General features: G+C 37.7%; 8 protein-coding genes, 2 long non-coding RNA genes and 1 other non-coding gene across 22 annotated transcripts in view; 5 read left to right on the top strand and 6 right to left on the bottom strand.

Moving 5' to 3' along the window:
• The window catches only part of LOC124349621 (LIM homeobox transcription factor 1-alpha-like), a 947,038-nt gene that overhangs the window by 19,004 nt on the left and 903,011 nt on the right, over positions 1 to 25,023 (top strand). The window lies entirely within an intron of this gene.
• LOC124350283 overlaps positions 1 to 25,023 on the top strand; it is a 212,576-nt gene that overhangs the window by 113,306 nt on the left and 74,247 nt on the right. The gene's annotated exons all lie outside the window — the stretch shown is intronic.
• LOC124350048 (mitochondrial import inner membrane translocase subunit Tim23-like) lies at positions 210 to 1,105 on the top strand. Its single transcript, XM_046801050.1, has 3 exons — positions 210 to 368; positions 434 to 683; positions 743 to 1,105. Exons 1-3 carry the CDS (start codon positions 335 to 337, stop codon positions 1,017 to 1,019), a joined length of 561 nt encoding a protein of 186 aa, XP_046657006.1. The 5' UTR covers positions 210 to 334; the 3' UTR covers positions 1,020 to 1,105.
• LOC124349993 (ADP-ribosylation factor-like protein 6-interacting protein 4) lies at positions 1,211 to 3,467 on the top strand. 2 transcript variants are annotated; one of them, XM_046800959.1, is made up of 6 exons: positions 1,211 to 1,319; positions 1,393 to 1,881; positions 1,940 to 1,990; positions 2,060 to 3,164; positions 3,221 to 3,271; positions 3,341 to 3,467. In XM_046800959.1, exons 4-6 carry the CDS (start codon positions 2,662 to 2,664, stop codon positions 3,429 to 3,431), a joined length of 645 nt encoding a protein of 214 aa, XP_046656915.1. In that variant the 5' UTR covers positions 1,211 to 1,319; positions 1,393 to 1,881; positions 1,940 to 1,990; positions 2,060 to 2,661; the 3' UTR covers positions 3,432 to 3,467. The 2 variants fall into 2 exon arrangements, with proteins under 2 accessions (XP_046656915.1, XP_046656914.1); XM_046800958.1 differs by having other exon boundaries at positions 1,219 to 1,881.
• LOC124349882 (vesicular integral-membrane protein VIP36-like) lies at positions 3,481 to 5,107 on the bottom strand. Its single transcript, XM_046800807.1, has 7 exons — positions 4,826 to 5,107; positions 4,645 to 4,760; positions 4,384 to 4,581; positions 4,157 to 4,319; positions 3,924 to 4,096; positions 3,796 to 3,853; positions 3,481 to 3,732 (listed from the first exon to the last, which is right to left on the bottom strand). The coding sequence occupies exons 1-7, from the start codon at positions 4,929 to 4,931 to the stop codon at positions 3,581 to 3,583; spliced, it is 966 nt and encodes a 321-aa protein (XP_046656763.1). The 5' UTR covers positions 4,932 to 5,107; the 3' UTR covers positions 3,481 to 3,580.
• LOC124349411 lies at positions 5,254 to 10,018 on the top strand. 4 transcript variants are annotated; one of them, XM_046799990.1, is made up of 8 exons: positions 5,254 to 5,335; positions 5,417 to 5,646; positions 5,712 to 5,907; positions 5,966 to 6,189; positions 6,255 to 6,671; positions 6,738 to 7,362; positions 7,424 to 8,564; positions 8,625 to 10,018. In XM_046799990.1, the coding sequence occupies exons 2-8, from the start codon at positions 5,458 to 5,460 to the stop codon at positions 9,217 to 9,219; spliced, it is 3,387 nt and encodes a 1,128-aa protein (XP_046655946.1). In that variant the 5' UTR covers positions 5,254 to 5,335; positions 5,417 to 5,457; the 3' UTR covers positions 9,220 to 10,018. The 4 variants fall into 4 exon arrangements, 3 of the variants coding, with proteins under 3 accessions (XP_046655946.1, XP_046655945.1, XP_046655944.1); XM_046799989.1 differs by having other exon boundaries at positions 5,274 to 5,350; XR_006920284.1 differs by having other exon boundaries at positions 5,317 to 5,646; positions 8,625 to 9,392; positions 9,454 to 10,018.
• On the bottom strand, positions 9,709 to 9,793 carry Trnam-cau. The gene is given in 2 exon segments: positions 9,709 to 9,744; positions 9,757 to 9,793. It is a non-coding gene; the product is annotated as a tRNA-Met (tRNA).
• Positions 11,588 to 13,024, bottom strand: LOC124349844 (repetitive proline-rich cell wall protein 1-like). 6 transcript variants are annotated; one of them, XM_046800747.1, is made up of 5 exons: positions 12,920 to 13,024; positions 12,587 to 12,781; positions 12,431 to 12,496; positions 12,212 to 12,310; positions 11,588 to 12,130 (listed from the first exon to the last, which is right to left on the bottom strand). In XM_046800747.1, the coding sequence occupies exons 1-5, from the start codon at positions 12,923 to 12,925 to the stop codon at positions 11,651 to 11,653; spliced, it is 846 nt and encodes a 281-aa protein (XP_046656703.1). In that variant the 5' UTR covers positions 12,926 to 13,024; the 3' UTR covers positions 11,588 to 11,650. The 6 variants fall into 6 exon arrangements, with proteins under 6 accessions (XP_046656703.1, XP_046656699.1, XP_046656701.1 ...); XM_046800743.1 differs by having other exon boundaries at positions 12,356 to 12,781; XM_046800745.1 differs by having other exon boundaries at positions 12,431 to 12,781.
• LOC124350303 lies at positions 17,970 to 18,566 on the bottom strand. 2 transcript variants are annotated; one of them, XR_006920703.1, is made up of 3 exons: positions 18,314 to 18,566; positions 18,116 to 18,241; positions 17,970 to 18,035 (listed from the first exon to the last, which is right to left on the bottom strand). It is a non-coding gene; the product is annotated as an uncharacterized LOC124350303 (long non-coding RNA). The 2 variants fall into 2 exon arrangements; XR_006920704.1 differs by having other exon boundaries at positions 18,116 to 18,251; positions 18,328 to 18,429.
• LOC124350115 lies at positions 21,583 to 22,826 on the bottom strand. Its single transcript, XM_046801129.1, has 4 exons — positions 22,655 to 22,826; positions 22,024 to 22,183; positions 21,858 to 21,955; positions 21,583 to 21,800 (listed from the first exon to the last, which is right to left on the bottom strand). The coding sequence occupies exons 1-4, from the start codon at positions 22,796 to 22,798 to the stop codon at positions 21,753 to 21,755; spliced, it is 450 nt and encodes a 149-aa protein (XP_046657085.1). The 5' UTR covers positions 22,799 to 22,826; the 3' UTR covers positions 21,583 to 21,752.
• LOC124350176 (DNA-directed RNA polymerase II subunit RPB1-like) lies at positions 23,211 to 23,969 on the bottom strand. The gene is made up of 3 exons (XM_046801221.1): positions 23,842 to 23,969; positions 23,547 to 23,777; positions 23,211 to 23,477 (listed from the first exon to the last, which is right to left on the bottom strand). The coding sequence occupies exons 1-3, from the start codon at positions 23,845 to 23,847 to the stop codon at positions 23,403 to 23,405; spliced, it is 312 nt and encodes a 103-aa protein (XP_046657177.1). The 5' UTR covers positions 23,848 to 23,969; the 3' UTR covers positions 23,211 to 23,402.

Below are 25,023 nucleotides of genomic sequence, written 5' to 3'. Positions count from 1 at the left end.
TGGAGAGGTTCTCTCCATCTCCTTCTCTGTTCTCTCCATGCCCATGACCTTATTATGTATGTTTCCGATGATCCAGTGATCCAGTAGTACTTTAATACTAAATAGTTTATCTGGTTGTTTAGGCTATAGCTCTGGTTTATCGATCGAATTTTTTTAATGTTTTTTTTTTTTTTTTTTTGGGGGGGGGGGGGACGCCGAAACGGTAGTTGTTAAAATATAATCTGGCAACAGGGAGGTAGATTCTTGCAGACGATCCACGTTTCCCAAACGACAAGTCCGGCTGGTGCTGGTTTCATAATATTTTCTAACCATTTTGAAGTAATTTTTCATAAAAATGGACCCAGGACAGAATGACTTAAACTCATCGGGTAAATTAGAAGTTAAATTTTAGTACTTATCACTTTTGTAATAATTTAAAATCTCGAATTTTCAGTGTATTCTAACAGAAACTTGGCCCCCCTCTCACCGTATCTGAACTTCGATCCATCGTACTTGCAGAGTAGTCAACCAGAATTCATCTTTCCCGAAGGAGCTAGAAGCCATAGAGGACGTTTTGAATTAGCATTTTCTTCGATAGGTGGGATGTGCATGATCGGTGGAGGTATTGGAGGTGTTACTGGTCTTGTGAGAGGAATCAAAGACACAGCAGTAGCCGGTCACACTGGAAAGCTTCGAAGAACACAGTACTTATTCAATATCTTATCCATGTATTTAACCTATTGATGAAATATTTAAATTTCAGATTGATCAACTATGTTATGAAGCAAGGAGCTGGAACAGCAAATACTCTTGGTGTTGCTGCTGTGATGTACAGTGCTTTTGGAGTTGGCCTTAACTGGATAAGGGATACTGAGGACGAAATCAATACATTAGCTGCCGCCACTGCTACTGGTTTATTATATAAATCAACTTCAGGTCTGAAAAGCTGCATGAAAGGTGGAGCAGGTGGTCTTGCTCTAGCTTTGGCATATTGTGCATTCACCTCAAGAGAAAAACTTACTAGCTGGACTAGCAACTGAATTTTAGGTTGTTTGAATCATACCTATGTCAACGTCACCTAGTGTTTACTGTAAAGTTCTCCAATAAACGTTAGTTTTTTTTGTTATCATCGAGTGACAAATATTTAATTGGTGACGTATTTTATTGTATAATTTAAACATATAAAATGGCTGATGAAACATGAAATTAAATTGCAGACGACTTTTTGAGTAAAGAGGTTAAGCAACCTTCTTGCGATACCCTTTGGCAGATGACAGACGAACGTTTCATTCAAAACGCCAGACGACGATTCGAGTTTAGAAGGATAGAAGCTAATCGAAGTAGTAGCTTGTTTGATTTGGTTGTCATTGAGTAAATTTGTATTGACAACTTGTTTCTTGTCATTTTTAATAGAGCAATGGATAAAATTACTGCTGGGAAATCTCTGGTTTTGAAAAGTGATTTGGAAAGAAAATTAAAAAGTAAGAAAGGAAAAAAAAGTAAGAAATCATCAAAGGAGAAATCCAGAAAAAGTCATTCAAAGAAAAAAAGTCGTAAACGTCATGCCTCGAGTTCTTCTGATTCATCAGATTCTTCAAGTTCATCAAGCAGTTCAGAATCAAGTGAAAATGAGAAATCCAAAAAACGAAAGAAAAAAAGTAAAAAGAGCAAAGCGAAGAAACAAAAAGCAAAGCTAGAAGCAACCAAGTCAAAAGCTGTGATTGAAAAACTACCAGTCATTGTACCTGTGCAAGTTGTTAAGCTATCAATTCCAGAGGCAGATGTTGGACCACATATTGATTTGAAATCGTCAAAGATTAGAGCTCCCATGACTAAAGAAGAGTATGAAAAACAACAGAGTACTCTGAAGTGGATTACAGATCCTGAAACTGGAACAAAAAGGTAATAACATCATGAAAGTTTAACATTGGCACTTTGAAATAAATCAATTGTTTTATAGACTAATCCGTGGCAGTGGAGAGATTGTGGAAGAAATGGCCAGCAAAGAAAGGTCATTGTTTATACAAGATAAGCTTTTAAGAGAAAATTAATTAATTTTCTTTTCTTATTTATTTCTAAGGCCACATTCCGTTAAACCTACTCCTAGTACACTATTTGCCGCAGACGGAAACTTTTTTCAACCACAAACTAATATGAAAGCAAGGTCTACCTATGATTGATCATGTTTCTTCATTAAAATTGAGTTGATTCATTTACATTTACATCTATTCAATTCTTTTGCTCAACATATCTCTGAATCAACGTCTTCGATTCTTTTCGAAAAGACGTGGTTTAGAAACAAAATTTGTTGATTGAAGGGGGAAAATTAAGCTCTGTATTTGGGACTTTAATTCAGTTTTCACAGTTTTAATTAATATGAATTTTTTTTACAACAGGAATATTTTTAAATTTTGCTTTTTTAAATTTAAGTTAATATCGATGGTTTAGGCTGGTTTAGGCTACTTAGTCTTTATCGATTGATAGACGGTTTAGCAACTTGGGATATGGCACGGTTGACATTTTGCAGACTTGTGTTGCCGAACCCCAAAGACAGATATAAACACGCCGTTACCTGTGCAGAAGACTTGGTGTACCCTAAGTATGTCACGTCGTTAAAGAAAATATCGAGATTTGTGATTTGTTGAACATATTTCCCATTCTGTGTTTTTTTGATGTTTCGAAATGGATCAGATTATTGCTAAAGGGGCTCGATCAGTCTCTAAGAAAAGTGCCCTTGAAAGTAAACAGAAAAGAAAGAAAGAGAAAAAGAGTAAGAAATCCTTAAAGGAAAAAATATCTCGAAAGAAGCATTTAAAAAAGAAAAGTCGTAAACGTCATTCATCTAGTTCATCATCTGACTCTTCTAGTTCATCCTCTAGTGGCAGTTCCAGTTCAGAATCAAGTGAAGATGAGAAAGCAAAGAAACGAAAGAAGAAGAATAAAAAGAGCAAAGCCAAAAAAAAGAAAGCTAAATTAGAAGCCAGTATTGTCAAAGCTGTGATTACAGAAATACCGTTGACTCTACCTGTCAGTGTCAGCCAAACTAAACCAACATTAGAAACAAATGTTGGACCACATATTGATTTAAATTCTTCCAAGATAAGAGCCCCCATGACTAAAGAAGAATATGAAAAGCAGCAGAATACCTTGAAATGGATTGTAGATCCTGAAACAGGAAGAAGAAGGTAATTCATATCAAAATGATGATTAAGCTATGCAAGTTACAAAGTTTTTCTTTTAGGCTGATTCGTGGTAGTGGTGAGATCATGGAAGAAATAGTCAGCAGAGAAAGGTCAATGATATATATTTATTAATATGTTAACAGATTAGTCAATTTCCTTTGGTTTCTTTTCTTTTCAAGGCATCAAGCTATCAATAAGCAGGCAACTATTGCAGATGGTAACTTTTTCCAAGCTCAGGCTAACTTACAAGCAAGATCTTCTTATGACTGATTTTTCTTAAACTGACAATATAATTTTTTAATTAAATTACTACAAATTTACTCACACCCTTTCAATTTATTTGTCAATATCTTGAGCACACAAAAACCAACACTTTAAAGCACAAAAATAATGATTTCAACATTAGGAGATGTGTTAACCTAGTAAAACCTCTTCCTTGACTTTTCCTGTTGTCTCTGATAGAAAATTATTCCCACGACTATGCAAGCAAATACTCCTAAAACACCAAGAAGCATAAACAAAAAGAGTTTAACACCTCCCATGGAAGACGGCTTCGGGTCATCGACGTGTTCTAGAGAAATCGGTAATTTAAAAAAATATTCTAGTGGTGGTAATTTTTAAAAATAATCCATACCTCTTGGAGGTTCGAACGACTGAGCAGCCGGCATAATATTTGAACGATCTTCAGCGGTCTAAATTTTTCAAGCAAATATGCAAATATGAGTTAAAAATGAGTCATTCTTTCCGTGTTATTGTACTTACAGCGTCCGTCGAAGAATCGTCGAGCTCGTATAATTTTACCGCAATAATGTCGTGGTTATCGGACAGATCTCCAGTTGTTGCCGACATACCAAAATAGTATCCTGTCGGCAATCGGACACCTTCCACTGTAAAGCACGGCTTCCAGCCAGCTTTATTATCAATGTCCGTTGAAACTGTAAAAAAAAAGTTTGAGGAAAAGGCTATTATTATAGCATGAAATAACCAGTTAATACCTGAGAGTTTATCATTTTCGTAGCGAACTGCTAAATATGTTTCATGTTCTACATTTCTAAACCTTGCTTCACAACCAGCTAACTGAGTGTGTGTCCCATCTCTATCATGGTCGTAATAGAGAGTTCCATTATTAACCATTGCAGAAATATAAGGATGTGCATGCTGCATAAATGAAATAGAACCATAAATTTAAAAGCAGCTTATTATAAAAGAAAATGTGATCTACATTATGAGGGCCATTGTGATTGCTGTATGTATCCAAAATGATGGCAAGTCCATAAAAGTAATCCTTGGATCCAAAGACAGGACCTTTAACCATTCTATCACGAGCATACCAAAATGCTAATCCATCTCCAAAGAGATCTTTTCCATGTCCATGAACCTTAAACTGGACTTGGAGTTCCCAATTCTTTGATTTGCAAGGCTGAAAATAAAAGATGAAATATTAACAACAGCAAAAATAAACTACAACAAAATGTGAACTTACCACTATATTCCAAATGGCACCACTTTTGCTCTGCAAATCTGATGTTAACCTGATGTAATTTGAACTTATCACAGTGCTACCTAAAAAGTCCCAGAATGGCATAGAGAGCCCTGACCCTGTTACATGAAAAAACTAAGGTTGATCTTGAGCGAACTGGATTTAGTTTTAATAAATAACTTACCCGTATATGGCTTCATAAGCGAATGTTCTCTCTTCAGGTAATCGTTGGTATTCCACTCGCAATTGACCACAGATAAAAATGCTAGTAGGAAATATGAATAATCCATTGTCGACACTTTGAGTTGTAAGAAATTGATCACGACGAAGATGTGAGAGGCAGGAAGATTGTTTAAAAGTTACACGCCGACAATTTTCGTTAAGCCGATTTTACTACGTTTACGATTTACGCGTATAGGTGGCATAGAGCCAGAGCATATAGGTGTCAGTTGAAAATAGGGGAGGAGCCTAGCCTGTAGCTAAGTAAAATAAATCATTTTTGTTATTTGTTATATAAATGAATAAAAACTTATATTATTCTTCAAACATATTTATAAAACTTGATTCACATTAGTTTATATTAACTTGTTGATAAAATTGGTAATTAGTATCGTTCAGCACTTAGTATTTTGGTTAGTCTGGCAACATCCAAGCATAGGAGACAGAATACAAATCCTTGGTGTCATCAAACGGAGTACGAACTACTAAGGTTTTGTTATCAAAATGTTGATTGCTTTCGATAATAACTGCTACTTTTCATTTCTTTAAACGATAGTGTGGTGGATGGGATCAGATCATAACACATAAACTCTTAAAATGAGTGCCAATAAGTTTCTGGAAGTTGATAAGGCGGCTTACATCACGTTTGAAGCAGCAATGCAAACGTTAGATGTCGAGGTGAAGAAACAAATTCAATCCATTAAGACAATTTCCACTTCTATAGATACATCAGTGGCACCTAAAGGGATAAACTTCAATAAATCTGGCAATAAAGGAATATTTATGGTAATTTGGTTCTCGGTTAATTGTGTTTTCTTTGAATGCTAACTAATTTTAACTGAATTTTTCAGGGAGTCTATGACAATCAAATCCATTATGACAACACAAATTCCTTTAAACTAGCAATCAATGAAATTTCAGAAAAGGGTGATGTTGGTGAAAAATTCTTTCTCACTCTACATTCAAAGGTTGCCGAAGAGTGGAAAAACAATGCCACAGTAAAGTTATTTACCAAAAAAATTGGGAAGGCCATTATAGTATTTCAAAGTAGGTGATTTATGTGAGTTTCAGTATTCAACAACTTATTTGTTTTCTTCCTCAATAGACATTCCATACCAAGTTAAGAGTAAAAACATTGAATTTCATTTGATGGTTCCTTCATCAACTTGTCCTTGGATGAAAGTCAAGCATTACTTCTCTTCCTTTACTGATGCTAAATCAGAGCAATATGTATATACATCACTCTATGATGCTGAAAAAAATATGGCCATAACTAAGAAACCGAAAATGAAATGCAATCTTTATGCAGTCATACATTCTCAAATTCATGTAAATATGCTTGGATTGGTCTTATTTTTATTTCCTTCTAATGGCAACATTTTGTTTACCCTCAGGAACCAAAGGAAGGTAGACAAGGCAAAGGACACGGGATGTTTGTGGTAGTTGATCCTTCGTGCTACGAAGATATGGTGAAACAACGAGAGTACTGCGTTCATGTTTTCACTTCGTCTCTTAGTGCTTTTCCCAAAATTGAAACGGGTGACATCATCCGTCTACACCGCGGATGGGCTGAAATCAGACCAAAAGACGGTCATACTGATTTTCGAGTTTTTCGTGAAGATGACCTGGTTATATTTCCGTGGAATGACGAAGAAAGACCTCGGTGCTCGGCCAGTCGTTTCACTGTTACGAAAGAAGACGTTGAACTGGTTAAAAATCTGAAAAAATGGTCACTTGAACGATATCGAAAGCCAGTAGAATCGATACATGCCAATATAGAAGCTACGGACAAGAACCCCATCACTCTAAGTGTAATTTTAAAATTTCTATTTTTAATGTTGTCTCATTCTTATGTATATCTATATTTTTTAAATCAGGAAATCAAGTTGCGAGCGAACTTTAACTTGTCCTGTCGCGTTGTAGACTTTTATGAAGAAGAATGTGGCGTGGCAATTTGGGTTGAAGATGGAACACGGTGTCCGCTTTTTACAGTAAGCGACACGAATATAGGGCCGTATGACTCGCAACAAACGCAAGATATTAATAGTGACTGCTTTCGTATTTGCATTCGTTGCTCCAAAGTACTACTCGGTACTCTCACTCTAGAACGCCAAATGCTACTCTATCTCAGGGAAGTTGTACCAGTTATTGATCCTTTTCCAAGCATCACCGTCGTGCAGTTCGAAATCGTTGGAGCCATCGAGTTGCTTCCTCTGAACACAAGATATCACAAGTCATTGATACAGAGACTGGCGAAAGCTAAGGATTCCGTCGAAAATGTCGAATTAAATATCCTGCCAGCTGAAAAGATGGACATTCAAATTGAAACTCAGCAACTCCCCGAACGGCAACAAGTCGATCTTCAACCCACCAGAGAAGGGCTTTTGGACAAGGAGCCTACAGCAATTACTGTAGAAAAGGACGTCAATCTCGTCCCGCAACAGTTACAAATCGAAAAAGTTGTTGCCGAAATTTCCAAAGATAAGATCAGTTCTCAGAAAGGTATTTTATTCATTGGAAATGTATTTTTTTTTCTTGAGTTTAATTTTGTTGACTTTTTCAGACATCATATCGTCTGGGGAATGTTCTACAGACAGAGCTATGAAAGATATTCCAAGCGATTTTTTCGATCCTGTTTCTCCTCCATTACCACAGTTAGTTCGCGAAGACTTTGAGCGGGAATCTCAACGTTTGCATCGTTTAATTCACCCTGAACTCGGCGAAGCTCATTTGGACGACTCAGAACTGATGAGTCGTTTCAAGTCGCAAAATTTGGCTTCTTTCGAAGATATGCACTTTAGCCAAGCGGTTGCCAGCACTCAAAAACCACCTCGTTGTGTAACCGAGGTGGGCGAATCCAACGACGCAGACCATTCTTCTATTTCACTTTCACAAGAAATTCCAAACGCTCAGCGGATCCTGAGCCCTGCAGAGTCTGAGGCTGGCGCGAGTAAAAGTGAATTGGCAAGTCCATCTGATTCTCCAGTTATCGATTATCAATTCGGACATCGTAGCCGTTCAGCATCAAGGAGCCTCAGCCCGCATCCAGCCTTTCGGGCCGTCAATGAAGTTTTGGAAATCAAAACAAATTGTCGCTCAAAGACGAACGACTTAAGCGAACTTGAAAACGAAAATCAGTTAAATATCAGTATCGATGCACCCTTATTCCGTTCCCGACTTGGCAAAGGAGACCAAATTACCCGAAAAACCAAGGAGACGCAAAGCAAACGAGTAGTGGAAAGAGTTACGTTCGGTGACGGGGACCTAGAAGAAATTTTTCTCATCGCAAGTAAAAGCCAAGAGCAGAAATCTACTGTTCAAAAGAGAAATTGCAACATAGTTAAGGAGCAAACTATTAGTAAGATTCGCCGAGTCAGCAATGAAAGCAGTAATTCTGACATCGTAGAAATTGAACCGGATGATCTCTGCCAAGAAATGGATCAAGAGTCAGACAAAGAGTCGATCATCATTTTGGATCCCTCGTCTCAACTAGACCTTGAAAACATATTTTGTGCTGTAGAAGAGGCTCAACTTGCAAAGAAGTATTTGCATCATTTGGAAGAAAAGTATACCGTTCAACCAGGCGAACGTTTTAGAATAACGGCAAGAATCAGTGAACTATTACCGAAACCGCATTTTCCAAGCATAGACGATCCTGTCGGGCTAAAGAGTATGCTTGTCGCTTTTTGCCTTGAATGCAAACAGTAAGTTTTTATTTTGTTTTCTATTTCTTGCTGTTGCTCATACTACATTTGTATTTACAGTTTGTGGCAGTACAATCAATTTATTGATTCAGTCAGTGATCGAGTGATGCAACGACGAACTCTACCTCCAACGTCGACCATACAGGACGACGGGAGTGATTACATTGTGGTGAACTATCTGTGCTCTAGGGAAGAACATACTCGAAACATGCGCCTGCTTGTCGAAGGAACCCCCAATATTGACGACTACGAATACGATGAAAACGTCTTTCTCGAAAGAAGCTATCACTACATTTGTCCTTTTTGTGATTCAAGAAAAATCCCGCATTCACTGTGCACTCTGAAACCGTCGTTTTTCTTACGAATGCACGTTACTGAAAAGTCGATCGCAAACGCCGATAGTGAATCTCCTACGGAGTGTCTTCATATTTTAGCGACGGGTGTTCACGCTGAATACTTTCTCGGTACAAAAGCCGATCATGTTTTGCGAAGTCAAGTGGTTTGGAAACGTGCTGAACAACGGATAGCAAAATTGGTGGAGAGCAAACAACCACTTACTCTTGGTTTAATCCGACGTGAGTCCAATCCCAATGAAATTTGCCTAGAGTTTACAAAAACTGTCTTCGCTTCTAATCATCTACTTCCTTGGCGTTAAGAAAAAGGTTACCCCACAATTAATTTATTTGTACTCTCACAGGAAACTTCAACTCTGTTTTTTCTTTAGTTTAGTTTTGTTTTATTTCCTATTCATTTTCCAAAGAAAGTTAAAATTAACTGCCACTTCGAGTTGATTGTTTCTTGTCAATACAGAAATCTGAAATTAACAAAGTTAAGTTATTTCATAGAATTATTCAATAAGAAATTTTATTTTTTCTTTCACTATTCACAGTGAACTGGACGAGTTATGACATATTTTTTAAACTCGAATTTTCTTCTTTTCTCAGTTATTAAATTTACGATTGTTACCAAGCCCAACAGATTTCGAATTACAGATAAGTAAATTTAAAATTTGACTAATGAATGCGTTTCTCTTGTTTGCGTAAGTTAAGTGCCGGGTCGAATGTGAATTTTGATAGGTGCTGGGTTAGTCATGGTTTAGTTTACTTGGAAACTATAAAAAAATTTTAATTGCCAGTAAAAGGATTGCCCCGAGTGAGGCTCGAACTCACGACCTTAGGATTACTCATCTTATTATGAGACCTACGCTCTGCCAACTGAGCTATCGGGACATGTAAATTTATATGTGAACAGAGAGTGAGCCGAGATCAAGTAATGTAATTGGCAAAGCGAACGCATATCTTGCACATTCACTCTTCACTTAAATTTCAAAATATTTTTTTTGTACATAGCAGCCATGTACGATGCATTCTACATTCTTACATTCACTACATACTACACTCATCATACATTCTTGTACGGAACTACCTGGGCAAAAATAAAAATCACTAGGTATACACAGTTCCACACAGTATCAAAATTAGCACCAAATAGGTAAAGGGCGATTTAATTAGTTTTAGTCGTTGCATAAACGCTCAACGCAATAATTCAACTGTTTGTTTGTTTTTTGTTGTTCTGTTTATTTGTTGCTAACCTGGTTACTCCTTTCTGTGATCTTATTTCCTTGTGAAATTAGATTTGAAAATTTAAAATAATCTAAGTTTCCAAAACATTAACGTGTGTGCGGTGCGTGTGCGTGTGGTGTAGGTAATATATGTTATCGTATCTTACTTTCAAATCTAACCACTTTTAACTTTCGCGGTACTCATTTGAAAAAGGATTGTCTTTCAATGTAATAGAGGAATTGAATGTTTTATAACTCACAATAAGACGAAAACTTTTACAGGTAGTAAGGATACGAATAAGGATAACTCCTGCCGCTCTCATCCCTTCTTCAATCGACCACCAGATGTCCCAACAGCATTTGTTGACTTTTCCCTGTTTCATTACGTCACTGGTTTCAAAAATAAGAAGAGTGTGTTACCTTCGTAGTTCTTCTACTAAAAAATTCCTCTACACTTTCCCTCAGGTAAAAAAATTATGTGGATCAGCCATGAGCAATCAGTTACAAATTACAATATTTGTCAGATTTCCATTTTCTATTGTTGGAAATCATGGCTGAATCACTAACATTGTCGATTCCTCATTCACGTGTCGTCATTGTGTGGTCATATCTTAAGGTATCTTATATTTGGGTTTTGCAATTTGAGTTCATATTGCTTGTTTGAATTTATGCAACCTTAAATCTTTATAAAATTCAGAGATCCCTTTTAAGGCTAGGTTCTTGCTTGATCGTGTTGCCCAACCATAGAAACCCAAAACTTGTAAACCTGTTTACAATTGAAATTATTGTAATTCTACTTTGATTATCATCATTAAAATTGGTTTAAGCAATTTTATTAATTAATTTAGACAGATTCTTTTATTGCCACAGTATATACCATTTCACCCAGCCAAATAAAGCTGTGGTCAAATTAAAGGAATCAATAAAACTGGCTAAGCCAATTATCTTATTATCTTCCAAGTTTAGGTGATTACAATTGTGCTCTTGGGTGAAAACTGTACAAACCCCGTCTACATTCATACAGTAATTTGTTATGTTTTGTAATAATTTAGAAGGAATTGGAGAGTGAAAAAACCAACCTTATTATAGATGCCGACAGACTGGCATTCACTAGGTCGATCGTGATCGTGACGGCGTCTGGCAAGAAACAATTATGCCTTTAAGGAAGGAAAGTGGTTGTGAAATGTCATGTACAGTCTCCTAGAACGCTTCAAATCGGTGAGAGTCTTGATTTTTATCTTTGACCATGTCAATTACTTATGTCCAGCTCAGCTAGTAGGGAATATGTTAACAACCAGGAGACATGTCGTGACGAGGTTTATAATTTTTAGAAGCCCTTTTCACATTCAAGTGAATAAGAGATTGCAAACAATTGAACTCCGTACATTCTTTCAACTTTCGAAGAAAAACCTTGAATATTATTCATGTTAGACATAGAATGAATCAAGCTATGGTCTTTGAATGTCTTGCAACACGTTATTTATTAAATACTTCGTTGAGAATAGGCATTGCTATTGACAATAACTTAATATTTGGGGTAGGCAACTGGGGCTTTGTAGGCTGGGGCTTTGTAGGCCGGGGTGGTGGTGTAAGCGGGGGCTTTGTAGGCCGGGGTGGTGGTGTAAGCGGGGGCTTTGTAGGCTGGAGTGGTGGTGGTGTAAGCGGGAGCTTTGTATTCAGGAGCCTTGTAGGCTGGGGCAGTGTAGGCTGGGGCAGTGTATGCGGGAGCCTTGTATTCAGGAGCCTTGTAGGCTGGGGCGGGGTAGGCAGCAGCCTTGTATTGGGTCTCGACGTATTCGGGGTACTGGGCCTCTCCTTCGTATTTCACATCAGCGGTGTATCCGTAAGCGTCAGCCTTGTAGGTGACGATCTGGGTGCGGCCATCGGGGAGAGCAACGCGGTAAGATCCGGTGACGACGTTATAGTCGGATTTCTCGTTGTGCTCGAAGTCGTTGTAAGATTCCTTATCCTGGACGTCGTATCCGAAGCTGTAGGGTTGAGGGGCCTTGTGATTAAAGTTTAAAAAATGAAATCTTAGTTAATTAATCAACTTGATGTGATGTTTTTTTTTAAATTCAAAACTTACGTATGTGACTTCTTCGTATTTAGTCTCGTACTTGGGAGCTTCGTATTTAGGTGTCTCGTACTTGGGAGCTGAGTATTTAGGAGCTTCGTACTTGGGTGCCTCGTACTTGGGGGCTTCATACTTGGGGGCTACGTACTTTGGTGCCTCGTATTTAGGAGCTTCGTATTTAGGAGCTACGTACTTTGGTGCCTCGTATTTAGGTTCCTCATACTTGGGTGCCTCGTATTTGGGAGCTTCATACTTGGGGGCTACGTACTTTGGTGCCTCGTATTTAGGAGCTTCGTATTTAGGAGCTTCGTATTTAGGAGCTACGTACTTTGGTGCCTCGTATTTAGGTTCCTCGTACTTGGGAGCTTCGTATTTAGGTTCCTCATACTTGGGTGCCTCGTATTTGGGAGCTTCGTACTTGGGCGCCTCGTATTTAGGAGCCTCATACTTGGGTGCCTCGTATTTGGGAGCTTCGTACTTGGGCGCCTCGTATTTAGGAGCCTCGTACTGGGGGGGTTCGTATTCAGGTGCCATATAAGAATCAGCAGAGGCAACGGCGAAGAGGGCGACAAGAATGAAGAACTGGAAAAGGAATAGAATAGTATTACTAAGTTACACAATCTTTTTGATATATTTCTTTAGTAATAGCATGAAAAATGTGAATAAAAAGAATTGGCCAAACTATCAAGTGATAGATATCACTTGTGGTTGTGGTTTTACCTTCATGTTGGATGACTTGGAGGCTTGCTTGAGACAGTTGGATAACTGATACTGTCAAACCAAATCCTGCGCGATTTTATAGGTACTCGATGGGTGTGTATAATAACTTAAATTTGTGGGAGGAGACGGGTTGCAGGCTAAAACTGTAAATAGCGAAAGTAACCATGGAAGAAGGTTGTGTTTAATGTAAATCAAATAGTGAAGGTAAAAGTCTTACGAAAATCTAGATGCACTAGTTAACATCAGGCCATACAAAATTTAGAATAAGAAAATCGATTTAACGAAACAGGTTACTCACCTTTTAGTTTGAGAAAGAAACCAGTTTAACAAGGAAAAAATGGTGCAGTTCTATTCTTTTTTAAAGTCATCCCTTCTTTTAAGTGTTTGAGTCGGTTTGAGTAATCAGGATATTCAAATTGTTTTTCAATTACCTTCTCTTTTGATGCTCGTGCTGAGAAAATGAGAAGAATTTCATTTTTTTCATAATGAGTTGCAGACATACTTATTATCAGTCATTATCATATTTAATGGAACCAGAATACGGTACAAATAGTAAATAATCAGCACAAGGTTCGGTTAATTGCTGAGTTGCAGTCTGCGGCACAGATTAGTCCGATAATTCATTTGAAAACTGAAATATGTGTGTCCATATTGCGTTTTTTTTCCTTAAGATTGTTCGAGATTATTAATTGGCCTTAGCCGCGTATTCCAATTATTTATTATAGACGTTTTAGTATCGAAAAAACTAATTTTGGTCCGCCCCAGAGTCAAGGTTCATTCACACAGCGTGTTGCTAACAGAAAAGCTACCCTTCGTCTCGTTTAAATTTCGGTCAGTGTCACTCTTTTGAGTTTTGACATATAATCGTTCAACTCTTTACCTACTTCATCAAACCTGTTGCAAACAAAGCCTTAAGCGACACTATCACCCATCCGGATGAAACTACGTTAAACCAGTAACTTTTGGAGATTACCTTGCTACTTTTCACTTTTGTTAGAAAGTAATAAGTAGGTCACCAACATTGTAATTTGAGAGAATTGGCTATTCCTGTCGAAGCTCGCAATAACGTTATTGGTAGTGTAGGCTATGATACAAAACGGCAGTAATAACTTTATCACTAAAACTAAGGTTAATTTGAGTAACTACAAACATGTATCGGTTTCGACGAAGAACACGATCCTCTTATTTGACTATTGACAATTCACCGAATGATCGTTCAGTTACGTGATTTCTTTCGGTTTACGCCTCTAGTTATAAAAGACACCTGAATTATTTGTGTACCCATTATCCATTTAAAAAAAACAGCTCGTGGTTGAATGAAAAAAAAATTGTGAGTTGAGTTTTAGGGAAATTCCCGACTTTTGTGGAAGTTGCACGACTGCTGTGTTCGAATAAAAAAAAACTTTCCCTTTTTCAATGGGCTCTGTTACCATTTTTAGAATTATTGCTACTCATTTATTGTTTAATGTTAAGTGATGTTTTGTGTGATAATTGTAGTGATGTACAAAATGTTCCGTAAAATAGTCATTACTTTCTTTTGGTTCATTCAAATCAAGGTGCTGTTTCTCACTATATAGGTATTGTGCTAAGCGACTTGTGACTCGGAGGATTTTCAACGACTGGACTCTGCGGCACCACCAAGGTTTCACACAGCAGACTTCAAAACTTCGTAGTGTGGTTTCACGTTTGCCTAATTGGTAAGTTTAAATCAAATTAATTACACGACATGTCGTTAACGAAAAGAACCTAAGTGGCTATTCAAAACCATTTTCAGTACCCCCTCCAAATAACCCGGTTCATAAATAAGGTTACAATTGAGTTGATGACCTTTACTTTAGCCTAAATTTTATGTCCTTCATGGGTTCTTCAGGTTTTCTTTTATTGTACATAATTTTTCCGCAACTATATGGTCATTTGCTAAATTGATTTAAACTGATGAAACTTGAAACTTGAAATTTGGTTAAACAAAATGTTATAGGCTCCCATAATATAGTTATTCAAAAAAGTGAGGGGGCATGCAATAAAATTACCTTGTTTTTTATCATAAAAGAGGCTAATAGTTCGTTATAATTTAGGCAACAGCAAATCCTATCTGGAATTTTGCTAGAGATTCCTTTCAGGCGGTCGTCAACATTGAGGAAGAAGAAGAATCTGAACCCAAAGTAGAGCCAGAAGAATCATCTATTATTGAAATACCAACAACCAACGGAATTTATTTCATGCGCTCCAAAACGGCATTATTATGACGAAAGCGGTGGTACCCCTAACAAATCAAAATCTCCTGGACCAGGCGTAGGGAAAAAGAGACCGTAAATGTTACTTGTCGCTCAAGTTCTCCATTATCAAACCTTATCACCTCCATTATATCAATGACGTAAACCACCAGGTAATAAGAAACATTTTAATTCCTTTTCGATTCCATAGCTAATGAGCATTTTATTTTCCTTTCAAAAGATTTAGAAACACAAAGATGATGGAATTCGTCTTTACGGTCGATTGAGTTCGACCGTATCGCGGGGCGCGAATGTTGGCTGCTACCACTTCAATCCCCACTCCTATATCCTTGGAATGGGCTCACTTTTATTTTGAGGTATTGCTTGCTGTCGTTACAATCTTACATGACTTTTAAAAAATCTGACTCTATTCTCGTTTCCGGTTAATCCTGCGCCGCTATTCCATGGACGGAATTCATTGGTGGAAACTGACGAGAGATCAGGGACGACTGACACTACCGTGCTGACATTCAGCAATAAAGCTCACATGCGTGCCATCCTTCCGTCGCTTCGAGGCATGGTTGTGCCTGCTCCAGCGTAATTCGACTAACCAACCGACGGCTTGTCAACTCACCCCTCGTTGACTCCTAAAACTACCTTTGTGCTCTCGTCTCTCAACACAGCACGGGGTTTGCTCCTTAAATCGTTTAGATCTGTTTGCGATCTGTGATGGCGGTATCTTGAGGACGACGATGATGTGAGTATTGAGCTGAGCAGGGACGTTAACAGGGATGCATAACACATGCATGGCCATCGATCGTTTTCAGCTGTTAGAAGCACCAGCTTCAGTTACTTTTAATTTGCACATTTCTAAAGACATTTATCGGAGTTACTGTAAGATTTTTTGGGTGATGTTTGACCGTAAGTGATTTAACAACAAAGCTCACTTGATAGATTTTTGATAATTTGCGTCTTTATCTACTTCCGGTTTCTAAATCAGCTAATAGTACGGCAAGTATTATGTGACATACAAAATGACCAGATATTCGTGATCCTTGTCGAATTTGGGGTCTATTTCATGGTTCAGTTCAGTACAAAATATCGGAAAATGCAAAAATGGGCCAAAATCGCAACCGGTCCACTTCCGGAAACTTTGCATTGAACTTTCAAGTGAGCTTCGTATTGTGCACATTTCTTAACGAGTCAGTCGATGTTTCAGCTAATTAAAATGCACTGCTCAAGTTTTGTGAGTATTTTAAGTATTGATCTGCAATTATTTCTAGTACCTTTTGTACGACGATTTCGAGTGTATACTTGAAACTGTTAAATTATTCTTTTACTTATTTAAAAATTTTTTGTTATTTACAGGTTCCTAAATTTGCGTGAGACTTGATGAGAAGTAATGTCCTTTCAAGAAAGTCAACAAGGTCCCTTTCCCTTGTTTGCTAACCCAATGGCTGCTACAGTGCTACCCTTGAATTTCCCTTTTTAATTCCTTAAACGGGCTCTCTTGATTTGAGGTATTGTTTTCTGTTGCTACAATCTTATTGAAAATTATTGTCATCCTAAATAAGTGTTCGTTCTGCTTACAGGGTAATCTTGTACTACTTATCGCGGACTTTTCGATTGCTGAACACCGACGAGCGCCGACGAGAGCATGCTGTCATTCAAGACTGATAAATTGTGTATTTAGTTATTTACAAGTGTATATCTGGGCTCCCTTCTTTTCTGTGGTCCCGTTTCCCTATCTAACCACTAACCAACGCCCGCCGGTGGTCACTCACCCGCTGTGATAACCAGGAGGAGGGGAGGGCTCTGGTCGAACGGGGACTTGGAAGGCCCAATGATCCGATGAAAACTTTTGGAGGGTCATGAGTCTAACCCGGAAGCCTAGTATGACTACATCTCCCCGGAAAAACTTGCCTCGTACTTCTCTATTCTTCTCGGTCCAGATACTATCTCTGGGGGCCGTAGACAAAACCTATAACAGCATGTGCGAGTTTATAAGAAGCAGCCCACTACCCAATGGAAGAAAAAGCCGTGGATTAGTTTTGCGGACATCTGCGTCAGTCACGAAGATTTCCGCTCAAATAGACCATCGCTTTTTGTCTCATTGCCGCAGCGGTGGTGGTGGGTTTGCAATAAACTCGTACAGTAGAAAAATGTCTAGAACCGGGCGCTCTGTTTATTGAATTTTTAAACAATAAAAGAAAAAACTGGTTTGGAAAACAAAGTTTTTATTCATTATTGACATTACATTGTTTGGTTTAAACATTGGTTTATGTGGTTAAGGGTATAAATTTGAGGATCAAAAGGTGTATGTTTGTGAGGATTGAAGAATTGGAAGGAATAAGTTGGTGGGGTTTGGATATTAATTGGAAGGGATATGTTTGTAGGGTTATAGATTAACTTATTTTTTAATCCAAACTTGAATTACCCCCTCCCTCCAACATCCTCAAGTTTCCCAATCCCGAAAACATGTTTATTATTTGTTTGACATGAATATCCCATTTTTGTTTTTGTTACTTCTTAACTTATAAACAATAACTACATAGACTCAATGACAATTTAACAACATAATGATGCAATTTGGTAACACAACACTACCACCAAGGAACAACCAGTTAAACTTGATGCAGAAAGATCTTTCACCAGACACCAGCTGCTCATAGGCTGCAACAACGTGCCACATCGGACAGCAACTACGCGAACATAAACGCTAAACCTATATAACCAAAATTAAATGAATTAATCTTCAGCATCAATGGAAATGCTGTCAATGAAAAGAAAAATAAATGTCACTTTATGTTATTTACAAGAGTCAAGTCTAATCATAATTATCTCTCTCATCAGCAACAAAGAATTGGATCTGGCGAAGGCATCAATATCTTGAAGATTTACCACTTGAAAGGGAAAAGTAAATGTGAACATTGTTGTCTTAAAGAACACAGTAATTCAAAATATTTTTGGTAAAATAACTAACCTGCAACAGAAATGATTTTTCTTCAGAAGAGAAGACATAGGTTGTGAGCTTGCATTATTGGATTAGACCATTTCATTTCTAATGTCACAAGCACCTAGTTTGCAATAAGGTACATCAAATCTTCAGCTGAAATTATCTGAAAACATTTAGTCAAGAATGCAGTAAGAATTATTAGCTAAAGATTGTTTTATCTATTACTTAAAACAGTTAACTTGTTATCCGATCTCCTTTGTTAAACTTTTTTAAAAGTAACTTATGAAAGTTACGACGTGTAATGTCATGTCTGTCTGTGACTGACTGTGCAACCAACTTAAGTTCCAAAACTCATTACTAGATGTCGCAGGGTCGCCAATGTTGTTCTTTCATGGTGAAACGAGGCAAAATGAGCGAAACAAATTGTTGCTAATTTATACTTATTCCTGTGATTTCAAATACCAAATTTAACTTCGTATATTCTGTAGGTTTATCTTTACCTAGTTTTCTTATTTTTTACTGTACTATCAACTTATTTCTTCAAATTCTAGATGCATACTGTCAACAAGTTGACTTAGCTGTGCTCAGTCAATTTCCATCCATTAGATCCTCATGCTGTCAAAAGCCCAAAACCCATGTTTGAAGAGCACATATAGTGGAATATAAATGTGCCAAGATAAGGTATTTCCCCATTACTGCTATCAGACCATTACAATTCAGATTCTCATATAACATAGGTATTCTTGCTTTTGAACCATAGGATCTTTTCTGAATCTCGCAATTTTGGTGGTGTACCCTGCAACAGCATGTTTGTTGTTATGGCTGTTTTTACTTTGGTTTAGAAGGCAACCCAGCTAAGAGATAGGTAGAGTTATATTTCTTACAGGTAAATTTGTGTAAATTAGTAAATAACGTACAGAATTTCCTTGTCCCATTTCCACTTAGAGTTTCAGTGACATGAAGAGGGTGAAGTGAACCACCTATCACCACGCTCCTGCAATACTTCATGACACTTTCTTTAGCATCAGGAAATTCATCTCAACATGTGGAGTAATTCTGTTGGTTGCTGTGAATTCCATTTTTACGGCTTTGTCATCATGAACTTTTCAGTGTGCTTCTTAGAAAAGGTAAAGATTAATATGCTTTATTCATTTTTACATTTTCATTAATGTCAAACATTTTTTTTTTTTTTTTTTTTTTACAGAGCATTTAGTTTCTTTGTGGAATCGTGTGGTCCTGGCACGGAGATTCTTGAGCCAACGCTGGCTTTTGTCCATGACCAACGTTCTGCTCCATCCTTATCTTCCCGACGTAAGCTCATCCAGATTCTGCTTCATCGCTTCGTAGCTACACAAAAATACAACTTGTCTTACTTCACTGACGAGTTGGAACACTTCAGTGGTCGCTTCCGTGCCGCTGTTACACACCTGCAGTCACTCACCACGGGATTATGCCCAGGTACCCGACAATTTACTTTTTTTTCGTAGATTATCTATTCTAGAATTCTAGAAGTATACTTACTTGTGTCTGAAATAATTCCGAAATCAGGCCCTACTTGCGCGTAAACGTAGTGTTACTTAGACGTTTTTTTTTTCTAACGCTAGATGGCTTTTCGATAATTGTCAGCTGTCAAAACAGTCACTTTCAGTTACTTGAATATCTCTTTAGAGATTTATCGGCAGCTGTTGTGTAGAAATTTTTTAGTGAAAACTGACCATAACTATTCCACCAACAAAGCTCACTTGTTAGATTTTTAAATAATGTGTTTTTTTTTCTACTTCCGGTTTTCTCATTTCAGTCAGTATTTCAGTAAATATTCATTTGACGAACAAAAGAACCACATATTCGTGATCCTCGTCAAATTTGTGGTAAAGTTCATGTTTTGTTTTTTACCTACGCGTACTTCCGGTTTTGAGAATTTTCCTGAACTTCAGGAAAATTCTCGATTTTGGCCAAATTTTGGATTTCGTTTAAATCACACCTATTCGACCCCAAATTTCATGGAGATCAAGAATATATAGTTTAATTTTATGACAGGTCAATGGTTAAGGCGCTGTGGTTACTTCCGGTATACTTCCGTAAAATTTAAAAAAAACTAGCAAGTGAGCTTTGTTCTGTTTACAGTTCTCAATATTGCAAGCTTGATTTTAAGTTTAAAAAATTGTATCTATTGTATGTATTATGTAACTTATATTGGCATTTCACTTAATAACAATTGTTTTGTCTTTCTTCAGGTAATGCAGAGGAGACGTCGAGAAGATGGACAGCAAAACATCTCCGTTATCTCCAAAATGTCAGCGCGGATCATCATTTGTTGTTGGTAATATTTGTGTTTGTGTTAGTTGACCCGTTGTCTGCCACGCCTTTGTTCTCCCCTAGCTCCTTAGCACGGGCCGCGCTGTTCGGTCTCGCGGTTTTCATGCCGCGGGGTCGGAAAGTCGCACCAGCCCAAAATTCGCCGTAAGGCGCCTGTTAGGCAATGCACCATAGGGACTTCCCCCTTGTCGATACGGTGATGGATTCTAGAGGTTGTGCATTCCATCTTCTCCTGTCACCGTGTCAGCCCGGACTTGTCAGCAATGGCAAGTCCCACCTTGGTCATGGATCCTTCAGACATGGCGCGTAGAGTAGTAGAGAGCAACCTACGGGTTGTATGGCGTTGCAGCCAACGGGTTAACTTAAGTGTATGTAACTATGTGTGTATGTATGTGATTGTAAAATGTGGTGGAATTGTGGGTGGAGGTGGGACAATAAAGCAATTCCTTTTTAAATGTTTTGTTTGCTGTGTCTTATAACTTATAATAAAATCATGTTTAGCACTTGACTTGTATATTTCGTACAACTTTGAAGTTTTACATAAGTTATAGGCAGAAGTGGCTGATCATCTCCAGACTCTTTAAATAAACTTCTATGGGGAACCAAACACTATCTGCAACTCCTGCGGCACAGCAATTTCAGGAGAACACCAGCACAGCTACTTCAGTTCTTTTTCTTCAATCCTGTATCAGCTACATAATCACATCTCTCAACTGGAAACAGGCTGCAAAACCACTGCACATTGAACAGCACAGGCTTAGTTTACGTATCACCAAGTCCTATGGGGAAAAAGGAATATTATTTTCCATGATCAAACTTGAGATGCAAAAGAAATCATGTAAAACAAATGACATCAAGACATTTTTCCAAGATTCCATTGGCAAATGAAATTTTAAATGAAGGTTAAATCCCAGAAAAAGAGAATTCTGTACATCTAATTCTTAAGTGTCAGAAAAAGTTTGCCATACAGAGTGGAAATTTTTATTCTAGTTTGATCAAAAGAAAGTTGTTAACTCAAAGGAAGCTGATCGCTATCTGATATCTTTCACAGAAACTATTATTTGGAAGCAAGAAATAGCACCACTTATTGTCTACATTAGATCAGAGTTTACTTGTCAGTAGAATTTTTTTTAAAAGACGCTAGACTTCCCAAGTTACAACCAATAAATTCAATCAACTTACCATTTAAATAAGTTTTCCTGCAATGACACTTCAGGATAACACCAGCTTGATAAACTGCATGCAGCAGCTGCAGCTCAACTTGACTCGATCACACCTTTCACCAGCTGGCTGCAACAAAACCACTGTGGCCATGATGCCAGCCATGAGCTCAGAATTTGTTGAGTTCTCACATTCTGCAACAGTTAAGCAACGGGATCTCCAACCTGAACACCAACTGATAAAATCTATAGCATCATTGCAGGGAAATTGATCAACAACATTACTCTACTACCTCTGTAGTGTTTCTGCGTGAGATGAGACGTACATCCGAACAGGTACAGCTAACAACGGACGACATTTTGGCCAAATGGAAATTATATGCCAGATTGCCTGTAAATTCACACAGCAACGTCTAGGATTAAATTAATTACATTTGAGAAATCCAAACTAGAATTTACCATTAAATTTCAATTTTGAAAATGTAGATCGACACCGCAATTCCGTAACGAATTTGGAATACCTTTTCACTTGGCGTTTGGGATCAAAATGGCGAAAATTTCGTCCTCTCAAAGACACTCGCGTCATCTGGCGGCTGGGGGACAACTTGACTTTAGCCACCTACTGACGGAGCCAAAAGATGCCTCCACGATTGCCACGTTCGACTGTACGGAAAGGAATCAAGGATGGATGGATTGTCGCCTTTGTCGGACATTTGAGATATTTAAAATGCAATGGAGTTCTACTGTCGGACATGAAAATAGTATTAAAATCTTTGGAGTTCTATTGTCGGACATTTAAAATATTTAAAATTCAATGGAGTTCAATGGTTGATCATGAAAATAATTTATTCAATAATTTATTGGAGTTCTATTGTCGCGTTCTACTGTCGTGCTGGAGTTCTTTTTTCGGGTATTTTTAATAATATTTAATAAACCTTACATTAAAAAAATTTCTTTGTATGCGACAGACAGTAGAACTCCAAAGACATAAGAACTCCTTTATTTTTTAAAAATTATTAAAAATACCCGACAATAGAACTCCAGTGCCCGACAGTAGAACTCCACACTTTAGTAGGTTAAATGCGATTACGTATTCGACAGTATCGTAACGAGGAAGCGGGTAATCAAGCCCTGCCTTCCCCCTTCCTGTAAGCGGGAACAGAATAAGTTGGAGCAGAAAATGACCGAACAGAATCTGAATAAGACTTGTACGAGGGAGAATAATCGTGGCCATCAGCCGCAGTGATGGCGAAAAATGCGATGAGCATCAAGAACTGAAAAAATCAAATGGATTTGTTAATTACAAAATAGCACAATCTTTTTGGACCACCTTTACCTTCATGTTGAGCAGTTTATTGAGAGGATTGAGGCAGTTCACATTGTGACCAGGGAGATAACTTTGAGGATTGAGAATATTTGTCTTCCTGTGATGATCTTGCAATGAATGAATAACAAATTGCGTGATTGTCCATCGTCAGGACCTCGTGACTCGCGAGCAGAATGTGAGCACTAATCTCCTGTGAAATTAACGATCCTTGGGATGGAAGTACTGTAAAGCTCGTTAGATGGTTCTGTGATTTGTTTTCTAAGTGATCGTCTGATCGACCCGCAACAAAGTAAGCAGTAAGTCATTGACATTCTTTAAATTAGTGAGGCATATATTTCGCACAAAGTGACATGCAAGTAATTTGTTTCCTACATATATAGAGTATCTTATCTTGAAGTTATTTAAATGTATGAATATATGGTTCTATAAAATGTATAATTTAAGTTGCGGCAAACAGGTGCAACGTGTGGTGGTTTATTTGCTTATTCAGCAAGAGCCTAGCTAGTGCATCTTAATAGTACTTGCTGACTGCCTTGTAGACGGGGACGGCTTTCTTTCCCTTTTTACCACCGTGGGTATAGCCAGCCTATTGCAGAAAGATTAATTCAGGTTAAAATGCAGTTTCGTTGAAACGAATAATAATAATGCGACTTACGTATTCGACGGTTTCGTAATGAGGAGGCGGGTAAACAAGCACCGTCTTCCTGTAAGAAGGGGCCGAATAAGAGTAAGATGGGGCAGAGTAAGAATAAGATGGGGCAGAATATGATGGGGCAGAATATGACGGGGCAGAATATGACGGGGCTGAATACGAAGTCTTGTACGAGTGAGAATAATCGTGGTCATCAGCCGCAGCGATGGCGACAAGTGCGATAAGCATCAAGAACTGAAAAATTCAAAATTAGATTAGTTAATTAAAAGTTAGCACAATCTTTTTGGACCAACTTTACCTTCATGTTGAGCAGTTGATTGAGAGAATTGAGGCAGTTCAGAAACTGATGCTGTTGACTGTTCCATTGCTGCCTTTATATACAACTCAAGCGCAGAATGAAAGGGCAATGAAATTTATCTGACATTGGGATTGCAAACAAGTCAAACAAAACGAACTGGTTTTCGTGCTGAATTTGTTCCAGATTGGCTCAACAAATGGCATTCAGGTTACTAAGAGAAAACTGATTAACAAGTGACGCACATGTTTCGGGAGGGCACATTTGCTTAAACCACCTTCCTTTATCGCAAGATCTTCGATCAAAAGGAATTTTAAAAGCATCACGTTTCGCCATTTTTGGGGAGACAACGTCACTAGGGCCAGTTCGACCCTGTAGAGAAAGGGCGTCTCTAATTATGTCAAGTCAAGGTTGGATTCAGGGCACTACTAATTTTCAACGACGCTAACACGTTGTCACGACATTTCTAACGAAACCCAGATGGTAATTAATCAAGTAATTTCACTCGCAACGAAAGTCAACAAGAACAAAAGAAAGTTATGTGCTTCAGTAAAACCGTTTAAAAATATTCACATCTAATTATCCATTTCCATTCCTTCAACTTTGTCCGATAGAATATTGTACTTGTCAAATTTTTTACTATCTTGAAATTCATTAGTTTTACAGCGTAAATAAAATCGCAGAAATTATTCTATAATGATTTCTTATTAATGAAGAATTTTATATTCAAGTATGATATACTGAGCACACATATTTAATGCTGAGATTCTATTAGTTCCAAGAATTTGAATGAAATAATGAAGAGAAAAACGCCTATTTTCAGTATTTGTATTTTTCAGCAGAAGAATACTGCAAGTTATTTGCCTATTCATAGTCTAAAAATTTTTGGCACCCATCACCCTATCCACTGAAAAGGTATTGCGTTTGAAAACAAGATTCGAGAGAAATGATCTGACGTTTGTCCATGAACCAACACCTGTGGCAACAAACTCCTGTTCACATTTGCCATCTGTTATATAAGTAATAACAGCTTTCTAATCTATGTATTATGGGGAAAAAAAACTTTCATTAAAAACTACATCGAAAGTTTTAATTACGAATATCAACTTATTGGGTAATGCAATTCCAGTATATCATAACTAGTCTACGACCATTATAAAACTTATATGTGCCAATTTTTGACCA

This window comes from Daphnia pulicaria, chromosome 7 (genome assembly GCF_021234035.1).
Source record: "Daphnia pulicaria isolate SC F1-1A chromosome 7, SC_F0-13Bv2, whole genome shotgun sequence".
NCBI classification, from domain to species: domain Eukaryota; kingdom Metazoa; phylum Arthropoda; class Branchiopoda; order Diplostraca; family Daphniidae; genus Daphnia; species Daphnia pulicaria.
This window is presented reverse-complemented; position numbering and strand designations above follow the sequence as displayed.